Here is a 24247-nt window from a genome sequence, read left to right as displayed (position 1 = left end):
CAGCTAGCAAGCCCTGAAGGACCAACCTCAAAGCTGATCAGTAGGTTAACAATCCGGCTGGGGGCAGAATTCCGGTTGCTCCACTGCTTATGCCTCCTGCAAGCGGCCAACATCTCCCTGCTCCGGCCTGTGGGATCCACTTTGAAGTGTTCTCGCTCACTGGCCATCCCTCAGACAGGCCCTCCCACTGGCTAGCCTTTGCCCTTTCTAATTGCCCTGATCTCATCCCAACCTCCATAGCTGTGTTTAAAGTCCACCTCTGGGGAACACACAGATTGAGTGTTTGAGATAATCCCCGTCCCAGTCCTGCTTGACATCTGGCCAGCAGGCCGCGGACCTGGACTTCCTAGGACGCTGGCTGGGGTTTGAGGAAAGACCTCAGTACCTACCTGGCTTCAGGATGAAGCTGGCCACCGGCTTCTTGATCCTGTGGCTCGGCCTGGAGGGTGGCCTGGCTCAGAGTGACAGCAGCCCCGAGGCTGAGGAGTCCTATTCAGACTGGGGCCTTCGGCACATCAGGGGCAGCTTTGAGTCTGTCAACAGCTACTTCGATTCCTTTCTGGAGCTGCTGGGAGGGAAAAATGGAGTCTGTCAGTACCGATGCCGATATGGTGAGTGCACACATGGCTTCTCCTGGTGGACTGCGGACAGCTGGAGCGGGCGCCCCGTCTGTCATGCTCTTCTCCTTGTCAGCCCCCTCCTAAGTCGGCCTGCCAGACTCAACAAATACACACACAGGACTCCCGGTGAAATTTGATTTTCAAATTTGATTTTCAAATAAACAACCAATAATTTGTTAACGTGTTTGAAATATTTGGAACCCCCTCACGCTGACAAATTATTGCTTGTTTGTCTGAAATACAAATTTCACTGAGCTTCCTGTATTTTTTCTAACAAATTTACTCCAGGGAGCCTGGTTCCCTGGGGCCATTTTAATGAATTTGTTGTGAGGCCAATTCTGAGGAAGAGGAGGCCGGAGGGTGGTGGTGAGGGGGTGGGGGAGATGAGGGGTCTCTGGGAGCAGTTCCTGGGGATTAACACTGAGATGAACATTCGGAGAAAATTCCACCAGCCGGTGAAACAGCCTCCTCAGTCACGCTGTGCTAAGCTTGGAGATGGAGTCTCCTTTCTCCCTCATGCAGTTCGCACCTTCTTTCCAGCTCTGTCCATCTCTGAAGGGCCTCAGTGTGTCTGACCCTCCCAGGAGGGCGGTCCCTGCTGCTGTTGCCTCAGTCATCGAAGGCAGGCCTGCAGGGGGTAGGGAGGGCTTGCTGCCAGCCCTCTCTGCCCACCATAGGACGGGCCCCGAGCAGGCCTCGCACTGTCCCTCAGGCCTGGCATCCGATGTACAGTTGTGAACGGGAAGGAGTTCTACGTTGCCTGAGTTGTAAAGAGCGGACCTGGGCACCATGTGGCTGCCAGGCGTCGTCCCTGGTGTCCGGTCTCCCTTTTCTGCACCGGAAGTCTTGGAAGGTCAGCAGAGTGGGGCCCTGGACCTCGCAGCGGGGAGGTGGGGATAACTTTAAATGCAGCCGAGCAGGTTTTCAAAAGATACGCAGTTTCACGTAGCATTCATTTTATGCTTTAGTTTATCAAATATTTCATCAGGAGATTGGATGAAAAGAGTGAGTCAGGCTAGCTTAGCAGGAAACCATTTGAGAAATATTTTCTCCAAACACTTAACAGATAAAACTCAGCTTCGAGAGAAAGAAAGAGACTCAAAAAACCTGCCTAATTGCTGGACTCACCCCTTCCGTCTGGCTCACTCCCTTCTACCTTCGAGCCAGGGACATCACTTCCTGACGAACCACAAGTGACTCAGAGACAAGGGGTCATCCTTGCAGCAGAACCAAGTCTCGCAGGACACACGTTTTAACCACATAGGGTTATGGTGAACAAAGGAGCTGCATCATCTTTGAGATGATCCCTTAGGGTAAAAAGTTGTCTGTGCTAGGACCCCCTGGACCACTGGCCCCCTCCTTGTCCAAGGTGGGTTGGACACACGCAAGGCAGCCTTGTCACTGGACTGTGCTCACCCAATCTGTATCAATGGCGGAGGAAGGGGGTTAACTTACTTCGCCTATTGAATAAACACGGGTGCTGTTTTCCTGCCCGGAGAGACTCAGGTGTGTGCTTTGGCAAAGACATAACCACAGGGATTTTTTTTTAGGAAAACAAGAATCATACCTTCTTCCTTCTCTAGCAAAAGAGCATGAAAAGATTTCAGCAAAATTTGGTTGTAAGCCTCTACCTCGGCAGGGTCAGCAGTCGGGGGTGGGGGATGGGGGATAGTCAACATCAAGAAGGCAAATAACTCCACTCTGAAAGCAGAGCCCATAAGGAGGGGCCTGAAAAACACGTAGGTAATACGGGGTTAAGCCTTATTACCTTTGGAACTCAGTGGAGCCGAGAACCTGGGAAATGTGGCCAAACGGTACGAAATATCCTCTCAGGTTGACTGTGAATCTAGCAGTCCTTGGAACAGATAATGCCTAATAATTAACTGGGTCTCTGTCCTTTCGCAGTTTGCTTTGTGATACACTTCTTGTGCTTCTTGCTTTAAAACAGTGGTTCTCATACCTTCTCGGCCTTTTGGCTACGATCAAGTGTAAAGCAGTGGTTCTCAAACTCCCGTATGCTTTGAATCATTCGGTGGGCTTGTTTAAAAAAGACTGCTGCCCCGACCCTCCCCCCTGCCCGCCACCATCCCCCATGTTTCTGATTCTGATTGGGTAGGGCGGGAGGTCAGGGATGGAGCCAGAGAATTTGCATTTCTAAGAGTTCCCAGGTGATTCTGATGCTGGGGGTCCGGAGACCACACTTCTGAGAGAGAGGGGAAAAAAAAAATCTGCTTTGAAGGCTGCAATCTTTTGTCAGAAGAAATAAGCTAGCAACAATTTGCCTGTAAGAAAAAATTTCTATTTGATAGATACTTAGTCACTACTTAAAACTGTAGTTCTCTATCTTAGAAAGCCCTGCACTTAGCAAGCACCTGGGAGCTTTCGAAACTCCTGCAGCCCAAACCAGTGTAATCCGAATCTCCGTGGGTGGGAGACCTCAGTACTTTTAATGTTTTCCAGGTAATTACCAAGTGCAGTCAAGGTATGGAGCGCTATTTTAGGAGGTCATTCTTGGAGAACTTCAGCCCATGGGTTGTTCTGACAGAGAAGGCATATTTGTGTCCTACAACATTGTGTCAATGTTGGTTTCCCCACTTCTTAGATCTATAGCAGCTTATTTTCATGTCAACACACAAAATCTGTAATTGCCAAGGATCGGGCTATAAATACAATGAGATTCAGCAGGAATCAATAACAGATGTAACCCAACCGCTATATTCTGGAACTGCACAGGTGGTTCTTGAACCAGACTTTGAGAAATCACTAGTAATGGAAAAATCATGGGTTTGAACCGTGGGTGGGGGTGCGGGAATTCCATTGCCCTCGGGGACCTTTGGCAAGTTACCTAACTCAACTTTTGTTGAGTCACGTTGACAAATAGTGTTAGTAACACCTACCTTACAACCCACAGGTTGTTATAAGAATTAAAGATAATATATTTAAAGAATTAGTGCTACGTATGGAGCATGCCAGATACCGAACAAATTTTATAAGCGTGATGAGGAAGATGGTCTGATGAAGAGGTTAACTATGTATTCGGATTCTTCCCGTTCTCTTTCAAAATAAAATTTTAAAACACAGAAACCCCAGTGGCTGGACAACACCCTCTCAGCTTCTGGAAGAAATCATTGCATGATAATTTAAGTGTTCTGTGCCTTTATAAAGGTCTCTGGGTGAGAGCATCTGGTCCAGACTTTCTGTGTCTCGTAAAGCCTGGCGGAAGATACTGTCCACATTCATACTTTAATAAAAGGACCTCATGGTGAATTTCTTCTTGGGTTTAGTTCTAGAAAGCATATCTCTAAATATCAGACTGGTTTTTTCAAGAGGGCTTTTTATGTGTGAAATCTACAGCAAAATCTTAGGAACCGGTGAGTTTGTGTATTTTTCCCAGGGAAGGGATTTACAGCCTGCATCCGATTCCTAAGGGCATCCATAGCCTGAGAAAAGGAAACAGCCACTGGTTTAGAGGCAAAGATTGTTCTCGTGCTGGGGTGACCAACTGTCCCGGTGTGCTGGTGACGGAGAGAGAAGAGTCAGGGTGGGGGTGGGGATTCCGGGGATGTGGATCGCCAGTACTAACACAAGGACAGTCCCAGGCAAACCAGGACAAGTTGGTCATCCTCCCTCCTGCAGTAACGTAATCTGTTTTAGTGACTGAAATAGAGTTTATTGCTTCAGTAAAATTGTCATAGTTCTGCTTTGTTCCCTCGATGTGCTCCTCATGTTATAGTTGAGTGTTTCTGGAAGGATATACTTTTTTTTTTTTTTTTAAAGATTGATTTATTTCTTTGCAAGAGAGCATGCACACTTGAGACCGTGCATGAACGGGGGAGGGGCGGAGGGCGAGGCCGAGAGAATTTCAAGTAGATTCCCCGCTGAGTGTGGAGCCCAATGTGGGGCTCATCCTAGGACCCTGAGATCATGATCTGAGCCAAAATGAAGAGTAGGACACTTAATGACTGAGCCATCCAGGTGCCCCGGAAGGTTATACATTCCAAATAAAGTACTTTGATTCTTTAGAAGATTTCTAGTGGAGCACAGCTGCTGCAAGAGCCAGCTGGGTGGGGAGAGGGGACACACCCTCCCGGGGAAGACAGAACCCTTGACCCGGGTTGTAAAGCCCAGACATTTTTACTGTTCTTTTCAGTGACTTGAACTGAAAGGAAAGAAAGGTTGAATCTGGGAGGCAGTGTGCGTGCCTGTGGCAGAACTCTGGTTCCGTGGCTAACCCTCCTCCTCCGTCTCCCTCATTTGTCTGTTAAGTGTCTGACGTGTTTTATGGTGTTTCACTTTGTTCAGAAGGTTTTTTCATTTTCAGGAGATCAAGCCTGTCAGTCTTTATCTTCGTGGCTTCTCCATGTTGTATCTTGCTTAACAATCCATCCTCACATCCCAATTATAACAACCTTCTGCTGGTTTGTTTTCTGTGAAAGCAACCATAGCTAAAATGAAATGAATGACTGTGGCTGTGCTCCAATTAAACATTTTTATGGACACTAAAATTTGAGCTTCATATAATTTTCATATGACACAAAATATTATCCTTGTTTTGACTACCCCTCCACAACCATTCAAAACTATGAGAAGAATTTTTAGCTGGCAGGCTATACAAAAACGGGCAATGGGCTGGTCTCGGGCCATTGTTTGCCAACCCCTGCATGAGAGGATCAAGTGGTCAACCTCCCACTCCTGTAAATAACCAACACCAGAAAATAAAATTAATCTGTGGACATAGTACATTATCAATGCTTAGACTCAAAACATCAAACTGCGAAGACTCAATGCAACTCAAAATAACTCAAACTATAAGTTGAGGATATAGTAAATGATTTCTGCCCAGATTCAAACCATTGCCTTTTTTCTTAGAACTTTCTCTCAAGCTTCATTCCTAAGTGGATTTCCTACAGCTATCATGAACTATTAAGTAAAAAAAAAAAAAAAAATCATCATAGCAGGACAGGTAGGAAGTGTCTGGAGTTGGAGTTCCATTAGATTTCAAACTGGTTAATTAGAATTTTATCTTCTGTGAGTCATCAAGTGCAACAAGGCAGAGGGTAACCTAGGAAACTGCACTGCATCTGTTGCAAAAGCTCTTAATCAACAACATTATTAAAGAGATAAGTTTTATCACAAAATTTTTACATTTGTTTCTTCATGAAAAAATCTCCCCCCTAATTTCTATAAAGCTCGTATGTGTGGGACATTTGTAAAAGAACAATTCAAAAAATAAATAAATAAATAAAATCGCCATAATCATCTCACCTACAAGAGATGAGACAATTCACATTTAATTTATGGCATAGTGTGATTATATTCATATGTGCAATTTGATTGCTAACATTATTTAATACATTTTACCCATTCCCCAACTCCTGGTAATTCTCTCTTACAGACACACACACACACACACACACAGACGCGTGCACACACATGGTAGGTTGGTACTTTATTAGTGTAGGTTACATTTCTCAAGAACTTTGAAAAGTCATGTAGGGGTTACTGGTGGGCTGGTAGGCTCCACCAATAAGGACAGTTCCTCTCCATTACAAATAAGTAATGTTGGGTGAAAAGAAAGCATTTTTTAAAAATACACCCTCAGGCTAGAGTGGCATAAAAGGAAACCTATATGTTTCAGTTGGAGGGGAACAGCAGTGCCACAGGGGTGAGTGGGGGCTGATGATAAAAACCTTGGAGTTTTTAGTCAGAACCATATGTAGACTCTAGGAGGGGAGGAATGACTTTTAATACTCATACAAAGAGGGGCTTCTTCTGAAGCTGAAGTCTTACTAAAATATTATACACCATGTGAAAAAATAATCCAATATGAGGGAGATGCAGGAGACACTAAAAACTGATTTAGCATCCCAAAGAATGGAAACCATAAAATAATATAACAAGAACATTTGAAATTATTAAAGAAATAAAAGAAGGACTAGAAAACATAATTTTAAAAAACCCAGAATTCAGTGAAAATGAATATACGGATTTAAAAAAAGGATCAAATAGGATTCCAAGAAGTGAAAATTATAGTCATTGAAAGAAAAAAAAACTCAGTGGATGGATTAAATAGCAGATTAGTGAACCTAGAGAGAATTTTAGTGAAATGAAAAATGGACTTGATGAGCTAGACAAAATTCAGTACAGAGACAGAGAAAAAGATGGAAAATGTAAAAGAGAAGTTAAAATATATAAAGGATAGTGTTAAGAAGATTTATCATGGGCACCTGGGTGGCTCAGTGAGTTAAAGCCTCTGCCTTTGGCTCAGGTCATGATCTCAGGGTCATGGGATTGAGCCCCACATCGGGCTCTCTGCTCAGCAGGAAGCCTGCTTCCTCCTCTCTCTCTGCCTGCCTCTCTGCCTTCTTGTGATCTCTGTCTGTCAAATAAATAAATAAAATCTTAAAAAAAAAAAAAAGAAGATTTATCATTCAATAATATGAGGCCCAGGAGGAGAAATTGGAGAGAATGAGGAAAGGAAAACATTCAGACAGTGGCTGTGAATTATCCAGATGTGTAGGAAACCAGGTCTTTGGATCATTCCAATCAGGAGAAGAGTATATAATCCACACCTAGATACAGTGCAGTGAAACTGTGAGGACATGAAGAAATTGGAATCCTTGTGCAGTGAAGGTGGGAACGTAAAATGGTGTAGTTGCTGAAGAACACAGTTGGATAGTTTCTCAAAAAGTTCAGCATTGCCTTACTATATGACCCAGCAATTCCACTCCTTAGGTATATGTCCCCAAAAGAATTGAAAACAGATATTTAAACAAATACTTGCATACTAGTGTTCACAGCAGCACTCTTCACAATAGCCAAGAGATAAAAACAACCAAAATGTCCATCAATGGATAGATGAACAAACAAATTGTGGTTTATCCAGAGAATGGAATGGTATTCAGCCATAAAAAGAACTAAGTACTGATATATCCTACAATACAGATAAGCCATGAAAATATTATGTTAAGTGAAAGAAGACAGTGACAAAATGTAACATATTGTGTGATTCCATTTATTCAAATATCCAGAATAGGTAAATCCCTAGAGACAAAGCAGAGGAGTGGTTGTCAGGGGTTGGGAGGAGGAGAGAATATGTTTAATGGGCATTTGGTCTCCTTAGGAGGGTGATGAAATGTTCTGGAAGTAGAAAGAGACAATGGTTGCACAACATTATGAATGTCCTGAATGCTGAACTGTATTCTTTAAGATAAAAATGTGAATTTCAACTTAAAAGAAAGAAAGTAGACAGACTTCATGAAAATGAAAAGCTGTGGCTATTCAAAGAATACCATCAAGAAAGTGAAGAGACAAGCCACAGAATGGAAGAAAGTATTTGCAAAGAAGACATGTGTGTGGCCAATAAGCACAGGAGAAGATGAACAACATTATTAGTTATTAGGGAAATGCAAATAAAATGACCATGAATACCACTTTACACTCACTAGGATGTCTTTAATCGAAAAGATTATAACAAGTGGGGAGAGGATGTGGAGAAATTAGAACACGTACACATTGCTGCAGAGAATGTAAAACTGTGCCACCACTTTGGAAAATAGTCTAGTAGCTCCTCAAAATGTTAAACAGAGTTAGCATCTGACCCAGAAGTTTTAGTCCTCTGGGGAAATGAAAACACACTGTCCACACAAAAAAATTTTTGTAGTAGCATTTTTTTATAATCACCAAAAAGTGGGGAAAACCTCAATGCGCATTATATTTACTGACAACAAAGAGAAATGAAATACTGATCCATAGCTACAACATTGATGAACCTTGAAAACATGATACTCAGTGAAAGAAGCAGACAGAAAAGGTCACATATTGTATGATTTCATTTATGTGAAATGTCCAGAATAGGCAAATTTACAGAGACAGAAAGTTGATTAGTGATTGTCTAGTGCTGATAGATAGGCTCATCTTGGAAGAAACATACCTCCACTCCTGCCATATTCTCTACAGCGTTTAGACCAACCCTGGGACAACACATGAGGGCATGGACACCAAGAGACGGGGATCACTGGGAGCCATCTTGAACCGTGATCTCATATACACGTCCTACCAGAGAAACAAATACCAAACAGATTGTGGCAGAGACTGCTTCGTGTCTCCTATTATCTTCCCCCTTTTCTATAGTAATAAGTCCCTCCTCCCCAATTTTAAGCTGGGCTCACGGATTCCTACATTGAAAAAAGACTTAAATTCCTAGCCCACTTTTGCAACTAGGTACTGCTGTTTGATTAAGTTCGGCCAAAAGGAAATAAGAGAAAGTCATGTGTGTACCATTGTGGAGTGTGTTTATTTTTATTTTTTTTAAGATTTTATTTATGTATTTATGTGAAAGCAAGAATGAGAGAGAGAGAGCACCAGAAGGGAGAGGGTCAGAGGGAGAATCAGACTCCCTGCTGAGTAGGGAGCCCCATGAGGGACTTGATCTGGAACTCCAGGATCATGACCTGAGCCAAAGGCAGCTGCTTAACCAAATAAGCCACCCAGGTGCTCCTGGAGTGTGTTTATTAACGAGTGGGGGCTGTGACCCTTCTACCTCCTCTTTTTATCCTGCTGCTTGTAGTATGTATGTGGTACCAGAAGCTCCATCTTGAGCCACGAGAGTTGCATTCTAGAGCTGGTAGAGCAGAAGGCTAGAAGCATCCTGGGTTCCAGAAAAGTGCAGATTTGCCATATGAGACTTATGATCCTTAATTCTGGATTATGATATACTCTATTTAGTTTAAGCATCTGAATAATACACTATGTGGGGAACAGAATAAATGCATGGTGAAAGTTATAATACTCTATTGAAGGACATGAAGGAAGACCCAAGTAAATAGAAAATCATATTATGCCCATGTCTGGGGAGCTAGAATATTCTAAGAAAAGTCAGTTGTCTACAGAATAATCTATAAAGTCAATGTATTTTCAATCAAAATCCTGCACTATCTCTTGTAGAATTTACTAAGTTGACTCTAAAATTTAATTATAAGACAATAGGTTCAAGAATAGTAAAAAAAAGAAGAAGAAGGAGGGAGGGCTTTAAAGCAGAGACTTAGTATCTAAAAATTAAAACAAGGGAGTGTAAAGGGGGGCTTCAACTGTACTTGTAACATTTAATTAAACAAAAAGTATGGATAGCAAGTTTGGCTATGTTGACATTAATTATGTTTGTGTAATGGGTACATGGGTATTTGTTTCTCTGAAGTTTTTCTTCAATTTTGAAATATTTTATAATATCAAATAATTAAAAATGAAATACCTTGTAGGAGAAGGTAAAAGAAAAGAATGATTAAAGAAATACTATGTGCCTCACTCTGAAGATTAATTCTTAGCTGATTTCCTTAGTCTTTTCCTCTGTCTTGCATTTCCTAAAAAAAGGCAAAGGAATGTAGTGGAATGGAAGAACATGGGCTTTGGAGACATAAAACAAGAAATCTGGATTTATATGCCATTTCCCCCACTTGGCACACAACTTAGATAAATTACACTCCCCTTAGTCCCATTTTCCTTATCTGGATAACAGAACAAAAATACTCATTGCCAGGACCGTCCTGCAAGATTCTCTTTACCTATGATGACTACCATTGATAACATTGACAAAGCTTCTCTCTACAGAACTGCAAGATTATAAAATAACTCAAAAGCCATGTAGCAGAAACCAAGAAATTATAAGCCTGTCAGATTGTTTCAGCTTAGTTCTATGATACAAAGCTTCAAATACTGCCTGGTGATGTTTTCTTTGCTCTTTGATCAACAATGCTTTGCTTACATTTATGAACCTTGGAAAATTTTCTTCAAGTTATTCCAAAAAAAATTTGAGGTACTGCTAAAGTTCTGATTTGTTAAGCATGTGATCAGGCAATGTTCTGCTTTGTACAATGGATGGAGGAGATTTTATTTATTTATTTATTTATTTATTTAAGAGAGTGAGGGACAGCACAGGCAGGGGGAACAGCAGAGGAAGAGGGAGAGGGAGAAGCAGGCTTCCCACTGAGCAGGGAGCCCAACAAGAGGCTCAATGCCATGACCCTGGGAACATCACCTGAGCTGCAGGCGGATGCTTAACTGACTGAGCCACCCAAGCGCCCCTATTCTATTTTGTTTTTAAAAATTTACCCATTCATTTTAGTGAGAGAGAGAGCATGAGCACAAGCTGGGGGAAGGGCAGAAGGAAAGAAAAAGAATCTCAAGCAGACTCCCCACTGAGCATGGAGCCTGACGTGGGACTCAATCTCATGACCCTGAGATCGTGACCTGAGTTGAAATCATGAGTCAGATGTTTAACTGACTGAGTCAACCAGGTGCCCCACTACACCTTGAATTTAGTTCCATTTTGCCATGTACCTGATCTCCAAAGTCACGCACTTAAGAAACATTAGAGAAAGGCTTGTATTGTTAAATGCTTCCCTCTTAGGACCACACTTGCTGTATCCCAAAGGTTCTGAACTGTTGTGTTTTAATTTTCATTTGTTTCCATGAATTTAAAAAAAATTCTTTTTTAATCTTCTGGTTGACCCATTCTTTCTTTAGTAGGATGCTCTTTAACCTTCATATATTTGTATTCTGCTCTTCATCCTTGACAACATCTGTCATTTCTTAACTTGTTAATTTTAGCCATTCTGACTGGTGTTTTGATTTGCATTTCCCTGATGGCAAGTGATGTTGAACATTTTTTCATGTGTCTGTTGGACATTTGTATGTCTTCTTTGGAGAAATATCTGTTCATGTCTTTTCTCCATTTCTTTTTTTTTTTAAGATTTTATTTATTTATTTAACAGACAGAGATCACAAGTACGCAGGCAGAGAGGGAGAGAGGAGGAAGCAGGCTCACCACTGAGCAGAGAGCCTGATGCAGGGCTCAACCCCAGAACCCTGAGATCATGACCTGAGCTGAAGGCAGAGGCTTAACCCACTGAGCCACCCAGGTGCCCCTTCTCTCCATTTCTTGACCGGATTATTTATTTTTCGGGTGTTGAGTTTGATCAGTTCTTTATAGGTTTTAGATATTAGCTCTTTATCTGATAAGACATTTGCAAATATCTTCTCCCCTTCGGTAGGTTGTTCTAGTTTTATTGACTGTTTCCTTTGCTGTGCAAAAGCTTTTTATCTTGATGAAGTCCCAATAGTTCATTTTTGCTCTTGTTTCTTTTGCCTTTGAAGACATGTCTAGCATGAAGTTGCTGATGCTGAGGTCACAGAAGTGCTGCCTGTGTTCTCCTCTAGGATTTTGATGAATTTCAGTCTCACATTTAGGTCTTTCATCCATTTTAAGTTTGTTTTTATATGGTATAAGAAAATGGTCCAGTTTCATTCTTCTACATGTAGCTGTCCAATTTTCCCAATGCAATTTGTTTGAAAGACTATCTTTGACCATTGGATATTCTTTCCTGCTTTGTTAAGAATTAGTTGACTATAGAGTTGAGGGTCCATTTCTGGGCACTCTATTCTGTTCCCTTGATCTATGTGTCTGTTTCTTGTGCCAGTACCTTGAAGTACCAGAGTCTGTACTTGTACTTGTACTAGAGCTTGAGGTCTGGAATTGTATGCTCCTAACTTGGGAGCAACCAATTATACCAATTAATAACAAAATTAAAGGAATGCATTGATAATAATACAATAATAAGGGGACTTTAACACCCTACTCACAGCAATGGACAGATCATCTAAGCAGAATCAACAAGGAAACAAGGACTTGGAATGACACACTGGACCAGATGGACTTCATAGATATATTCTGAGCATTCCATCCTAAAGCAACAGAATATACTTTCTTCTTGAGTGCACATGGAACATGCTCCAGAATAGATCACATACTGGGTCACAAGTCAGTTCTCAACTGGTACCAAAAGATTGGGATTATTCCCTGCATATTTTAGACTACAGTGCTTTAAAACTTGAACTCCATCACATTCGACTGCCACTGTTGGTGGGAATGCAATCTGGTGCAACCACTTTGGAAAACAGTATGACTTCCTCACAAAGTTAAAAATAGAGCTACCCTGGGCGCCTGGGTGGCTCAGTGGTTAAGCCGCTGCCTTCGGCTCGGGTCATGATCTCGGGGTCCTGGGATCGAGTCCCGCATCGGGCTCTCTGCTCAGCGGGAAGCCTGCTTCCTCCTCTCTCTCTCTCTCTGCCTGCCTCTCTGCCTACTTGTGATTTCTCTCTGTTAAATGAATAAATAAAATCTTTAAAAAAAAAAAAAAAAAAAAAAAAAAAAAAAAAAAATAGAGCTACCCTATGACCCAATTGCAGTACTAGGTATTTATCCAAAGGATATAAACCTAGTGATTTAAAGGGGTAATGCACCCCAATGTTTATAGCAGCAATGTCCACAATAGTCAAACTATAGAAAGAGCCCTGATATCCATCAACAGATGAATGGATAAAGAGGTTATGGTACACATACACAATGGAATATTACTCAGCCATCAAAAATTTGAAATCTTACCATTTACAATGAAGTAGACAGGACTAGAAGATATTATGCTAAGTAAAATAAGCCAGTCAGAGAAAGACAAATATCATATGATTTCACTTACATGTGGAATTTAAGAAACAAAACAGAGGATCATTGGGGAAGGTAGGGAAAAATCAAACAAGACTAAATAAGAGAAGGAGTCAAACCGTAAGAGACTCAACTACAGGAAGCAAACTGAGGTTGCTGGAGGGGATGGGAGTGGAGGGATGGGGTAACAAGGGTGATGGGCATTAAGGAGGACACGTGATGTAATAATGAGCACTGGATGTTATACGCAACTGCTGAATCACTGACTTCTACCTCTGATAATACACTATATGTTAATTAACTGATTTTAAATAAAAGAATAAAAAATGAAAATTAGAAAATAAAAAATAAAAACAAAACATGAGAATTGTTAGTAGATGAATGCTCATAAAATTCTTAGAGATTAGGAGAAAAACACCAAACCAGTCTGAAAATTATTACCGTTTTATGACATTATCATCATTATCACCATCATTACCACCTAACTGGGATGTGACTATCTGGTGAGGAATAATGACTTTTAAAGGAAAAATTGAATATGATTTTAGATAATTTTTATTCAATGAATGTTCCCAAATGCTTAATTTCTAAATATTTCTCCCTGCTTTTTTCCTCTCTTTCTCTTGCTAGGAAAGGCACCCATGCCCAGACCCGGCTACAAGCCTCAGGAGCCCAACGGCTGCAGCTCCTATTTCCTGGGTCTTAAGGTACCAGAAAGTGTATGTACCACCATCATTATTTTCTTAGTTGATCGGTTTTAATGAAGGAAAGTCAATGAGTTATCCCTGATGGGCATAATCATTTATGGAATATAGTTGAGCAGTAAAATTGTTTTAAATTGGAGGGATGCCTGGGTGACTTAGTCAGTTAGGCATCTGCTTTTGGCTCAGGTCATGATCTGAAGGTCCTGGAATTGAGTACCGCTCAGCAGGGAGCCTGCTTCTCCCTCTGCCTGCCACTGTCTCTCCTTGTGTTCTCTCTCTCTCTGACAAATAAGTAAATAAAGTCTTCAAAAAAACTGGACACAGAGTAAGGGAGATAATTTTCAAAGAATGTATCTGATTTCCTCTTATCAGAGGCAGCTGTGCCTCAGATAAGACCTTGTGTAATGAACTTGAAAATCACCACTGCAAGTATAAGCCAAATTTTAAGGGCTCAAACAAAACTTCCTACGAAATCTAACAAGTCTGACTTATGTAGATCCAGTGAAACTTTTCCTGTGATGTGCTGGAGTCATTGGCACTGAGCAGCAAAGACTTTTGTAAGTGGTTGATTTCATGCTGGTAACATCAGATCAGCTATTAAGAGTATTAAGATCACAGAAATCGACACATACCCACCCACATACAAGCATCCAGCCCCTAGCCACAAACCCCACCTAGGCACTGGCTAAACATTTCTCTTCATGCTGCTGGCCATTTCTCAAACTACTGACCTCCCCTGAAAACAAATAATAAACTGATTGATTTTAAGACCTCTTGGAGGCCCCTTTATCTGTTTTACTTCAAAAAAGAGGAGTGATGTAAAATGGAGGTGGAGAGATTTTACATCTAAGCTATGATTTTGAATTCTGCCTTAATCAGGCAGAAATTTCACTTTTTGGCTGATTCAAAAGATTTTACTTTGTAATAGTTTTCTAAGCAGCATAATGTTTATTCTTCTATCAAAAATGCTGCCCCCTGGGGCACATGGGTGGCTTAGTCGTTAAGCCTCTGCCTTCAGCTCAGGTCATGATCTCCGGGTCCTGGGACTGAGACCCTCATCTGGTTCCCTGCTCAGCGGAGAGTCTGCCTCTCCCTCTCCCTCTGTATGGTACTCCCTCTGCTGGTGCTCTCTCTCAAATAAATAAAGAAAATCTTAAAAAAAAAAATGTTGCCCACCAATGTGGCGTTTTTGTGCAAATTGGGAAAATGTCTCCTTTCCTCTTCCATTTGTCAGAAATTTATCCTAATATACCAATTGTTAGAAGAGGAAATTTGCCATTGACTAGACATTTTTCTTTCTCTTTCTTTTTCTTTCTTTTTTAAAAGATTTTATTTATTTATTTGACAATGGAAGAGAGATCACAAGTAGGCAGAGAGGCAGGCAGTGAGAGAGGGGGGAAGCAGGCTCCCTACTGAGCAGGGAGCCCGATGTGGGGCTCGATCCTAGGACCCTGAGATCATGACCTGAGCCGAAGGCAGCAGCTTAACCCACTGAGCCACCCAGGTGCCCCATCCATCTTTTTCTTTCTTTCTTTCTTCCTTTCTTTCTTTCTTTCTTTCTTTCTTTCTTTCTTTCTTTCTTTCTTTCTTTTTTACAGATTTGTTTATTTATTTGAGAGAGAGATCATGAGAGAGGGAGGGGAGGAACATAGGGAGAGGGAGAGAGAATCTTTAGCAGGCTTCTGCTGAGCACAGAGCCCAGCAAAAGGCTGCATCCCACGACCCTGAGATAACAACCTGAGTCAAAACCAAGAGTCAGACACTGAGCTGACTACACCACTCAGGCACCCTGCCTAGACATGTTTCTTAAGAAGTGAACAAATCCATGATGTCTTGTGGGGAGCTGTCCCCTTTGATAGGATGCTTTTGCACATTGCACAACCCGCATGGCCATAGGCCCAGCCTTGTCCACAATCAACAACACACGTACGGAGACAGAGGAAAGGAAATCTTTTCAAATATTTATTTATATTAGAGAAATCTCTTTTTTAGCTCTTATACTTGACACCAACTTAGTAGCTATGGAAGCAGTATTCAAACTGCTATAGAAATGTACAAGTGGATGGAAATTATTAAGATGGACACATTACTGCTCATCAAGGCTTGACTTGTGAACAAATTTTTCCCTTCCTCGTTCTTGAAACCTCCCCCTCCCCATCACTGTTTTTCTGTAGAACCTTTGTTCTAGGAACTCGGTATGGATGTTAATGCTTAGTAACGAGACGTGGATGGCTGGCACCGGTGGGTGAAGACACAGGGGACACGGCTGGTAGCATGAACCAGATTCCTACTGACACTGCCCCGATCCTGTATTTTCCTATACATCCTCTCTCAGCCTCTTACCCCAGGATGGGCGTGAAGTCTTGGAACCATTGGCCTCCTGCAACCTCCTTTGCCTGACAAAGGAGTAAACTATGTCCCTTCTTTATCCCCAAACTGTCTTCATATTACATATCTTGGCTCCAGAGCCCAGAGGTAGTTTTCAACAACAGTAGGCACTTTATTTTGGGAGCAATGTCATTTGGTTTATTGGTACAAGTATTGTTTAGAACTAGTTCAAGTATTTCCAATTTAGTTGACTTGAATGATAGCAACAATACTCACTGATTTTTCAATTACCTCTGCCGGGGTATATGTTTAGTTGGAAGCATGAAGTGTAAGTAAAATGGAAGGAATCAGATGATAGGAATCTGCCCAGAAATGCACAGCCCAGGCTGTTGCCTTGTCTAATGAGTGACATTACCTCTTCATGTAACCATCTAGTTTGTTTTTTTTTTTTCTTTCTCTCATAAGGGCATTTTAAACAGCCAATGTCCATATTCTGCCCTTAGGTCTGCCCTTAGGTGGCCTTGGAGTAAAAGTTCAAATAATGGACCATTTAAGGTGGAAAGGATCTATAATAACTGCTTAATCAATCACTCCCCTCCCATACCATGAACCCAGATTTTCACAGTCTCCCCTCAGGTCCAAGACTCTATGATCAAAAGAACCACGGAAGATTGTAAGATGCTGTTCCTATGTCTAGACGCCCCTGATCCAAACTATTTCACAGAACACAGAACCGTCACTCTCTGCAATCATTCATTCTATCATGTCTTTGCCTTTATCAGAGTCTTTATCAATTCTTACCAGTTACTTTGGAAGTCAGGGCCCCCCACCAACTCGCCTTTCTCTCTAAGTAAAAAGTAATAAAAAACACAAACAAATACATCTTTGCTAAGCCCTTGAAAGACTAAACAAACTGACTTGCTCACGTATGATTTGCTCATATATGATTTGTTCTCCTTTCTTTACCTGCTACACCCGAAGTCTACCTTCATCCCTGATAAGCTTCTCCAAAAAAACCCCACAAAAAACCATGTAAAGTTATCAGACTCTAGATGTGGCATTCAATGAACCTTGTTGCTCAGTTTATGCCACAACATTTGCAACTGTTTATAGGAGGCTTAGTACATGTCCGTGTGTGTTTTAGATCTCACCATTGACTGCAGTCTGCCCTCGGTCAGGAGCCACGCGTTCTAGGCCCCACCCTGCTCCCTGACACATACACACACTTTTAAAAAAGTGTGGGATGGGTCCCTAATAAATGCTGGTGACCTCTTGACGAATGAAGGCTTAATTTTTCATACCTCTGAGCCTTCGGATGCTTTGCTCAAGCATAATCTCATACGACATCGCTTTTGGTTGAATTCAGAGGTCCTGCAGCTCTGCCTTCTTCTGATCTCTATTTTTATCACTGCAGTGACCTGCAAATTTGAAAATTACTACAGTTAAAGGAAAAAGAGGGAAATGAACTGTTCAGAGTTGATAATCTAAAACTAAACCATGATTGAAACTTAACATCCTGTCACTGTCACCCGGATGGATTCTCTCAAGTGTCTGGTCTTTCGGAAAGGATCTGAATGTGTAACAGGAATTTGAGGGCTGGCTAGTTCTTAACAAGGAGGGCAAGGTTGCCTCAGGTCCTTGGTCTGAACGTGGCATTTTCTTCCTTCACTTTTCCCCAGATGGACTTGGGTATCCCAGCAATGACCAAGTGCTGCAACCAGCTGGACGTCTGTTATGACACTTGTGGTGCCAATAAGTATCGCTGTGATGCCAAATTCCGATGGTGTCTCCACTCGATCTGCTCTGACCTGAAGCGGAGCCTGGGCTTTGTCTCCAATGTGGAAGGTAGGTATCTTAAGGGCGTCTGCTGGTGGGCAGGGAGATCGGCTCCTGTGTTCATACAGGAACGTATCCAGAGCCCCTTTCCACAAAGAGACCATTAGAGCTCACCGAACTTTCTTTCTAGAACACTGTGACAAACATAAGAAGGGTGAAGGAAGATTCTGGGCATTCCTTCACTAGGGTTCTTGCTTCCCTGCCCAGGAGCTGCTGGCCCCACTCCTGATGGACAGGGCCACACCAAAGTCTTCCCAGAGATATAAAAATCTATCCTTTAAGACCAGAGAAAGAGTTGCCCAACTGGCTTTGGCTATTCATTCCACGATTAAATAATTTTCCATATCAGGAGTTATTCTGTATAGGACCGCTTGGTTTGGTTTTAAGCCCTTTTTTCCTTATTTTGTTCTCAATTGGGCAAAGAATTTTTAAAAACCTATCCTTTCTATGTAAAGCCCTGTGTATTCTTGAGGATAATTATTTTTAAACAACTGCTTAGCTACTAAGTTTCTAGCACTGATTGTGTAATTTCTTTTCCCTAATTCACCTTAGGAAAAGCTTTAATCATTTAGTTTCCAAAGCCAGAGAATTACATCCAGGTTTTAGTATTATGTAGTTTTAGATGGCAAAGTTCGACATTTAAGCTTCTAAGGAGCTGGCCTCATGCCATTGAGAAAGTCAGCAGTAGAAAGAATCTTGTATTGTTTTCATAGATTAATGTCTGGAGTGTAGTCCTAAAGGGAATGTGTGAAGGCTTGAATATATGAATAATTAATTAGGCCCCATAAAAAGGAGTATTACTCTATCCGTACTGACAAAAGGTGAGTAAGTACTTGTTTCTAATCTAGGGTCAGGTCAAGTTACTTCCTCTAAGCAACATTCTATTGATTCTTTTTTTCTAAATATCTCTTTGACATACCACTTGCCTGGTTACTGCAAGTTAATCTAATCTCTGGGTCCCAGCCAATCTATTTTCCCCATAGGGACCAGATATATTTTTGTACCACATGAATCCAGTCATTTTTACCCTCTGTGTAAGTTCTTCAATTGGTTCCTCTTCCTTGGGATTAAATCCAAACCCATATGATATATGTAGCCTTTTCTGATCTGGCCCTATCCTACCTCTCCAGCATCATAGTGCTTATTTGGGATTTCTCTCCTGACTTCTGCCATTCCAAACTCCTTGAGTTGATGGACTATAGCTTTCTGCTTGGAGCATTCTTTTCTTTTTTTTTTTTTAAAGATTTTATTTATTTATTTGACAGAGATCACAAGTAGGCAGAGAGGTAGGCAGAGAGAGAAGGAAGCAGGCTCCCTACTGAGCAGAGAGCCCGATGCGGAGCTGGATCCCAGGACCCTGGGATCATGACCTGAGCTGAAGGCAGAGGCTTAACCCACGGAGCCACCCAGGTGCCCCAGATCTTTGCCTCTTCTTAAATTGGGTTTCTTGTCTTTTTATTATTGAATTGTAAGGGCTCTTTATATATTCTGGACATATGTCTCTTATTGAATATAGATTTCACTAATATTTTCTCTCATTTTGTGTTTTTGTTTTTACATTTTTTTTAAAAAAGATTTTATTTATTTATTTACTTGTCAGAGAGAGAGAGAGCAGAAGCAGGCAGAGTGGTAGGCAGAGGCAGAGAGAGAAGCAGGCTCCCCGCTGAGCAAGGAGCCTGATGTGGGACTCAATCCCAGGACCCTGGGACCATGACCTGAGCTGAAGGCAGTGACTGAACCGACTGAGCCACCCAGGCATTCCTTGTTTTTACAGTCTTTTTTTTTTTTTTTAAGATTTTATTTATTTTTTTGACAGAGATCACAAGTAGATGGAGAGGCAGGCAGGCAGGCAGAGAGAGAGAGAGAAGCAGGCTCCCTGCAGAGCAGAGAGCCCCATGCGGGACTCGATCCCAGGATCCTGAGATCATGACCTGAGCTGAAGGCAGCGGCTTAACCCACTGAGCCACCCAGGCGCCCTTGTTTTTACATTCTTGATGAAATTACTTGTAAAGCAGAAGTTTTACATTCTGATTAAGTCCAATTTATCTATTTTTTTCTTTTGTTGCTTCTACTTTTGGTGTCATTTGTAAGAAGGCTTTGTAATCAAGGCTTCTCTTGATTTTGACTAGATCATGATCTCAGGGTTGTGAGACTGAGCCCTGCTTTGGGTTCCATATTCAGTGGGGAGTCTGCTTGAGAGTCATTCCCTCTGCTTCTCCCCCTGCTCTTTCTCTAAAATAAACAAATCTTTTTAAAATATATTGAGACAAATGAAAATGAAAATGAAAATACAACATTATGAGATGCAGCAAAAACAGTTCTAAGAGGGAAATTCATAGCCATAAATACCTATATCAAGAAAAAAAGAAAGATCTTGAACAAACTCTAGCTTTACTCCTCAAGGAAATAGAAAAACAAAAGCGATGGAACCCAAAGTTAGTGAAAGAAAGGGAATAACAAAGATCAGAGCAGAAATAAATGAAATGAAAGCTAAAATAACAATAGAAGAGATAAATGAAATTAGGAGCTCTTTTTAAAAAGGTGAACAAATAGGCAAACCTGTAGCTAGACTCACTAAGAATAAAAGAGAGAGAACTCAAAGAAATAAAATCAGAAATTGAAGAGGAGACATTACAACTGATACCACAGAAATACAAAGGATCACAAGAGACTACTATGAATAATTACATGTCACAAGTTGGACAACAGAGGAGAAATGGGTAAATTCCTAGAAACACACAACCTACAGAGACTGGATAATGAAAAAATAGAATCTGAATAGACTGATTATTGTAGCGTGATTGAATCAGCAATTAAAAATCTCCCAACAAATGAACAAGATGGATTTTTAAAGTGGCTTCAACATTTAAAGAAGAATTAATCATCCATTTAAATAGCTTCATCATTTAAAAAAATTAATACCGGGGCACCTGGGTGGCTCAGTAGGTTAAAGCCTGTTCCTTCAGCTCAGGTCATGATCCCAGGGTCCTGGGATCAAGCCCCGCATCAGGCTCTGTGCTCTGCAGGGAGCCTGCCTCCTCCTCTCTCGCTCTGCCTGCCTCTCTGCCTACTTGTCTGTCAAATAAATAAGTAAGATCTTAAAAAAAAATCAATACCAATCCTTCTCAAACTCTTCCAAAAAACAGAAGAGGACACAACACTTCCAAATTCACTTTATGAGGCCAGTATTACCCTGATACCCAAACTAGACAAAGACACCACAGGAAAAGAAAATTAGAGGTCAATATCCCTGATGAACATACATGCAAAAACCATCAACAGAATTGTAGCAGACCTAATTCAACAATACATTAAAAGGATCAGACATCATAATAAAGTGGGATTTATTCAAGGGATGCAAGGATGTTTCAACATGAGCAAACCAGACAATGCGAAGCAACACATTAACAAAACGAAGGATAAATATCATACAGTCATTTCAATAGATGCAGAAAAAGCATTTTGATGAAATTCAATATACATTTGTGATGAAAACTCTCAACACAATAGGTATAGGGGGAATATATCTCAACATAATAAAGGCCACACATGACAAGCCCACAGTTAACATCATGCTTAATGGAGAGAAGCTGAAAGCTTTCCCTCTAAGATTAGGAATAAGACAAGAAAGCTCACTTTTACCACTTTTATTTAACATAGTATTAGAAATATTCTAGCCAGAGCAATTAGACAAAAAGAAGAAATAAAAGACATTCAAATTGAAATGGAAGATGTAACATTATCACTATTTGCAGATGACATAATATCATATATGCAAAACCCTAAAGACTCCACCAAAAAATTGTTAGAATTAATAAATTCAGTAAAGTCGCAGGATACAAGATTAATATACAAAATCCGTTTTGTTTCTATACACTAATAATGAATTATCAGAGAGAGATATTTAAAATTTTTTCATTTACAATTGCATCAAATGAATAAAATACCCAGGAATAAATTTAATCAAGGAGGTGAAAGACCTGTGCATTGAAAACTATAAGACACTGATGGGAGAACTGAGAATGACAGAAATAAATGGAAAGATATTCAGTGATCATGGATTAAAAGAATTAATATTCTTACAATGTGCATACTACCCAAAACAATCTACAGATTCACTATAATTCCTATCAAAATTCTAATGGAAGGTGTTCTGAGATGCCTTCCCTAATAACTCTTACCCCGAGAGAGAGAGACTCTTTCTCTGGGTTCCCATACAACCTGATGTCACTTCCATAATGGTGTAGTGTAACCATTTGTTTACCTATCCATCCTGTCCTCTTTGTCCAAACTGTGAGTACTTGGATTGGGATCTCTTTGGTCTTTGTGTTCCTGATGCCTAAGAGAATTATTGACCAACATACATGTTTTTCCAAGGAGTGAATTGTTACTCATCCCACACTTGAACAGAAAGTTATTGGGAACACGGTAGAGTTATTTAGGGAGTATTCTGCAAAAATGATAGGGTTTCCATGGAGTGAGCATAGTGGTATGGGAGCTTCTGATTGCTAAGCATAATTTTGACCTGGACGCCCATAAAAGAAGGGTATCCCAAAGTATATTCTGCTTTACTAGATTGAATAGAAGCTTATGAAAAAGCTTCTCTTTCATGTATGTTTTTCTTTTTAATTCTGTATTTGGATTACTGCATTTACTTTCCTCCAGGTATCATGTCATCCTTGGAATTACATTGCTTCTTAAAATTACTCAAACTACTTGGGGTAGTCTTGTATGTTAACCTTTTATCTCTCTTCATCTTTTTCAAGTAGCCTGTGATTCTCTGGCTGATACTGTGTTCAATACCGTATGGACCCTGGGCTGCCGACCCTTTATGAATAGCCAACGGGCAGCCTGTATCTGTGCAGAAGAGGAGAAAGTAGAGTTATGAGAAAGAGGTGATCCCTTCCTGGTTTTGAGTGACACCATGGCTCTCAGTCTCTGAGATGATAGTGTGGCAGATGTGTCTCATCCTTGCTTCCAAAAGTTTGGATATCACAAAGCAAGAGAAAGAAAGCCTTGTTCTACTGCTGAGAAGTGAGTTCCATCCCTTGAGGAGAATTGGAAAAAAGCCATGGAGTGATTTGAAGACTACTCTTTATTTTAACAATGGTTTCTCCAACTGAGACACATTTTCCTGGCAATTCAGTTCTTAGTTTAAAGACTAAAATAAAGACTAAAATACTGGGATTCCTGGACTTGGTTTTTATATTCACAAGTGAAATATTGGAGAGTCCACCCATTTGGGAGGTAAGGACTTTCCTCTGGTCCATCTTTCAGTTGCCAGTAAGCATCTCACATTTAATAAATAGTACTTTTAGAAAAGAGATGAATGACTTTCATTCTCACCACTCTGTTTCTGTTTCACTTAGAGGGGAACAGAACCCATCCTGGTAAGTTCCACCATTGATAACCATCCTTCCCACTAGTGTTGGAGAGATGAGAACAGGAGGGCAAGGTCAGAGACTTACCTGGATAAGGCCAATGAAGGTGGAGGTCAGATAGAGTTAGGTCTCTGAGGTTCCATTTTTTTTCTTCAATAAACTATTCCTGTTGATATTCCCAATTCCTAAGTGGTGTTAGTATCATGTTAAAATCTGAGAAGTATGTGGTAAAAATTGCCACTGAAAATAGCTAGGAGAATTCCCTGAAATCTGAGGGGTTACAAACAGTCAATCCCTAAACTATGGTTCTCAATCCTGATTGCAAATTAGAATCACCAGAGGAACAGTAAGAAAGAATCTCTGGGCCTGTTATCTACCTATTGGCATTTTATAAATGCTCCCCACCTGATTCTGATGCACTGGGAAGGTGAGGTCCACTAAGGTCAGGGATTGGCAAGTGAAGCTCATGGGCCAAAGGAGGCTTCTGCTTCTGCGAGGTTTTATTGGACCACAACTGTGTTTTCATTTGTTTACGGCCACTCCTGTGCTACAACCTCATAGATAAAATAGTTGTGACAGACTGGCCAGAAAGCCTAAAATGTTTACCATTTGGCCCTTGACATAAAAAGTTGGCCAATTATTGACCTAGGTCATTCTGTCTTTTCTCTTCCTTTTGTTGATTTTACTGGTTCCATTAAGAATTGTTGATGATAACCATTTCTAAAGAGAACAAGAAAAAAAAACTGTCTCTTGATCTTATGTAAAGCCATAAAATTAATTGGCATATTAAGAAATTGGATTAGTTGCATATAACATTTTAAATACAAAATTGCATATAAAATTTATTCCTGTGGTTTATAATATTTATTTCAATAAAATTTA

General features: G+C 40.8%; 1 protein-coding gene across 3 annotated transcripts; it reads left to right on the top strand.

Moving 5' to 3' along the window:
- The first annotated feature begins 250 nt into the window (after nucleotides 1-250).
- PLA2G12B (phospholipase A2 group XIIB) lies at nucleotides 251-23171 on the top strand. 3 transcript variants are annotated; one of them, XM_082716178.1, is made up of 4 exons: nucleotides 251-611; nucleotides 13747-13823; nucleotides 17828-17993; nucleotides 22751-23171. In XM_082716178.1, exons 1-4 carry the CDS (start codon nucleotides 401-403, stop codon nucleotides 22870-22872), a joined length of 576 nt encoding a protein of 191 aa, XP_082572304.1. In that variant the 5' UTR covers nucleotides 251-400; the 3' UTR covers nucleotides 22873-23171. The 3 variants fall into 3 exon arrangements, with proteins under 3 accessions (XP_082572304.1, XP_082572303.1, XP_082572302.1); XM_082716177.1 differs by having other exon boundaries at nucleotides 252-611; nucleotides 13747-13835; nucleotides 22754-23171; XM_082716176.1 differs by having other exon boundaries at nucleotides 253-611; nucleotides 13747-13835.
- Nucleotides 23172-24247: the final 1076 nt, after the last annotated feature.

This window comes from Mustela nivalis, assembly GCF_964662115.1.
Source record: "Mustela nivalis genome assembly, chromosome: 2".
In the NCBI taxonomy this organism is placed as follows: domain Eukaryota; kingdom Metazoa; phylum Chordata; class Mammalia; order Carnivora; family Mustelidae; genus Mustela; species Mustela nivalis.
Note: the sequence above shows the minus strand (reverse complement) of the source record. Positions and strands in the feature narration are given on the sequence as shown.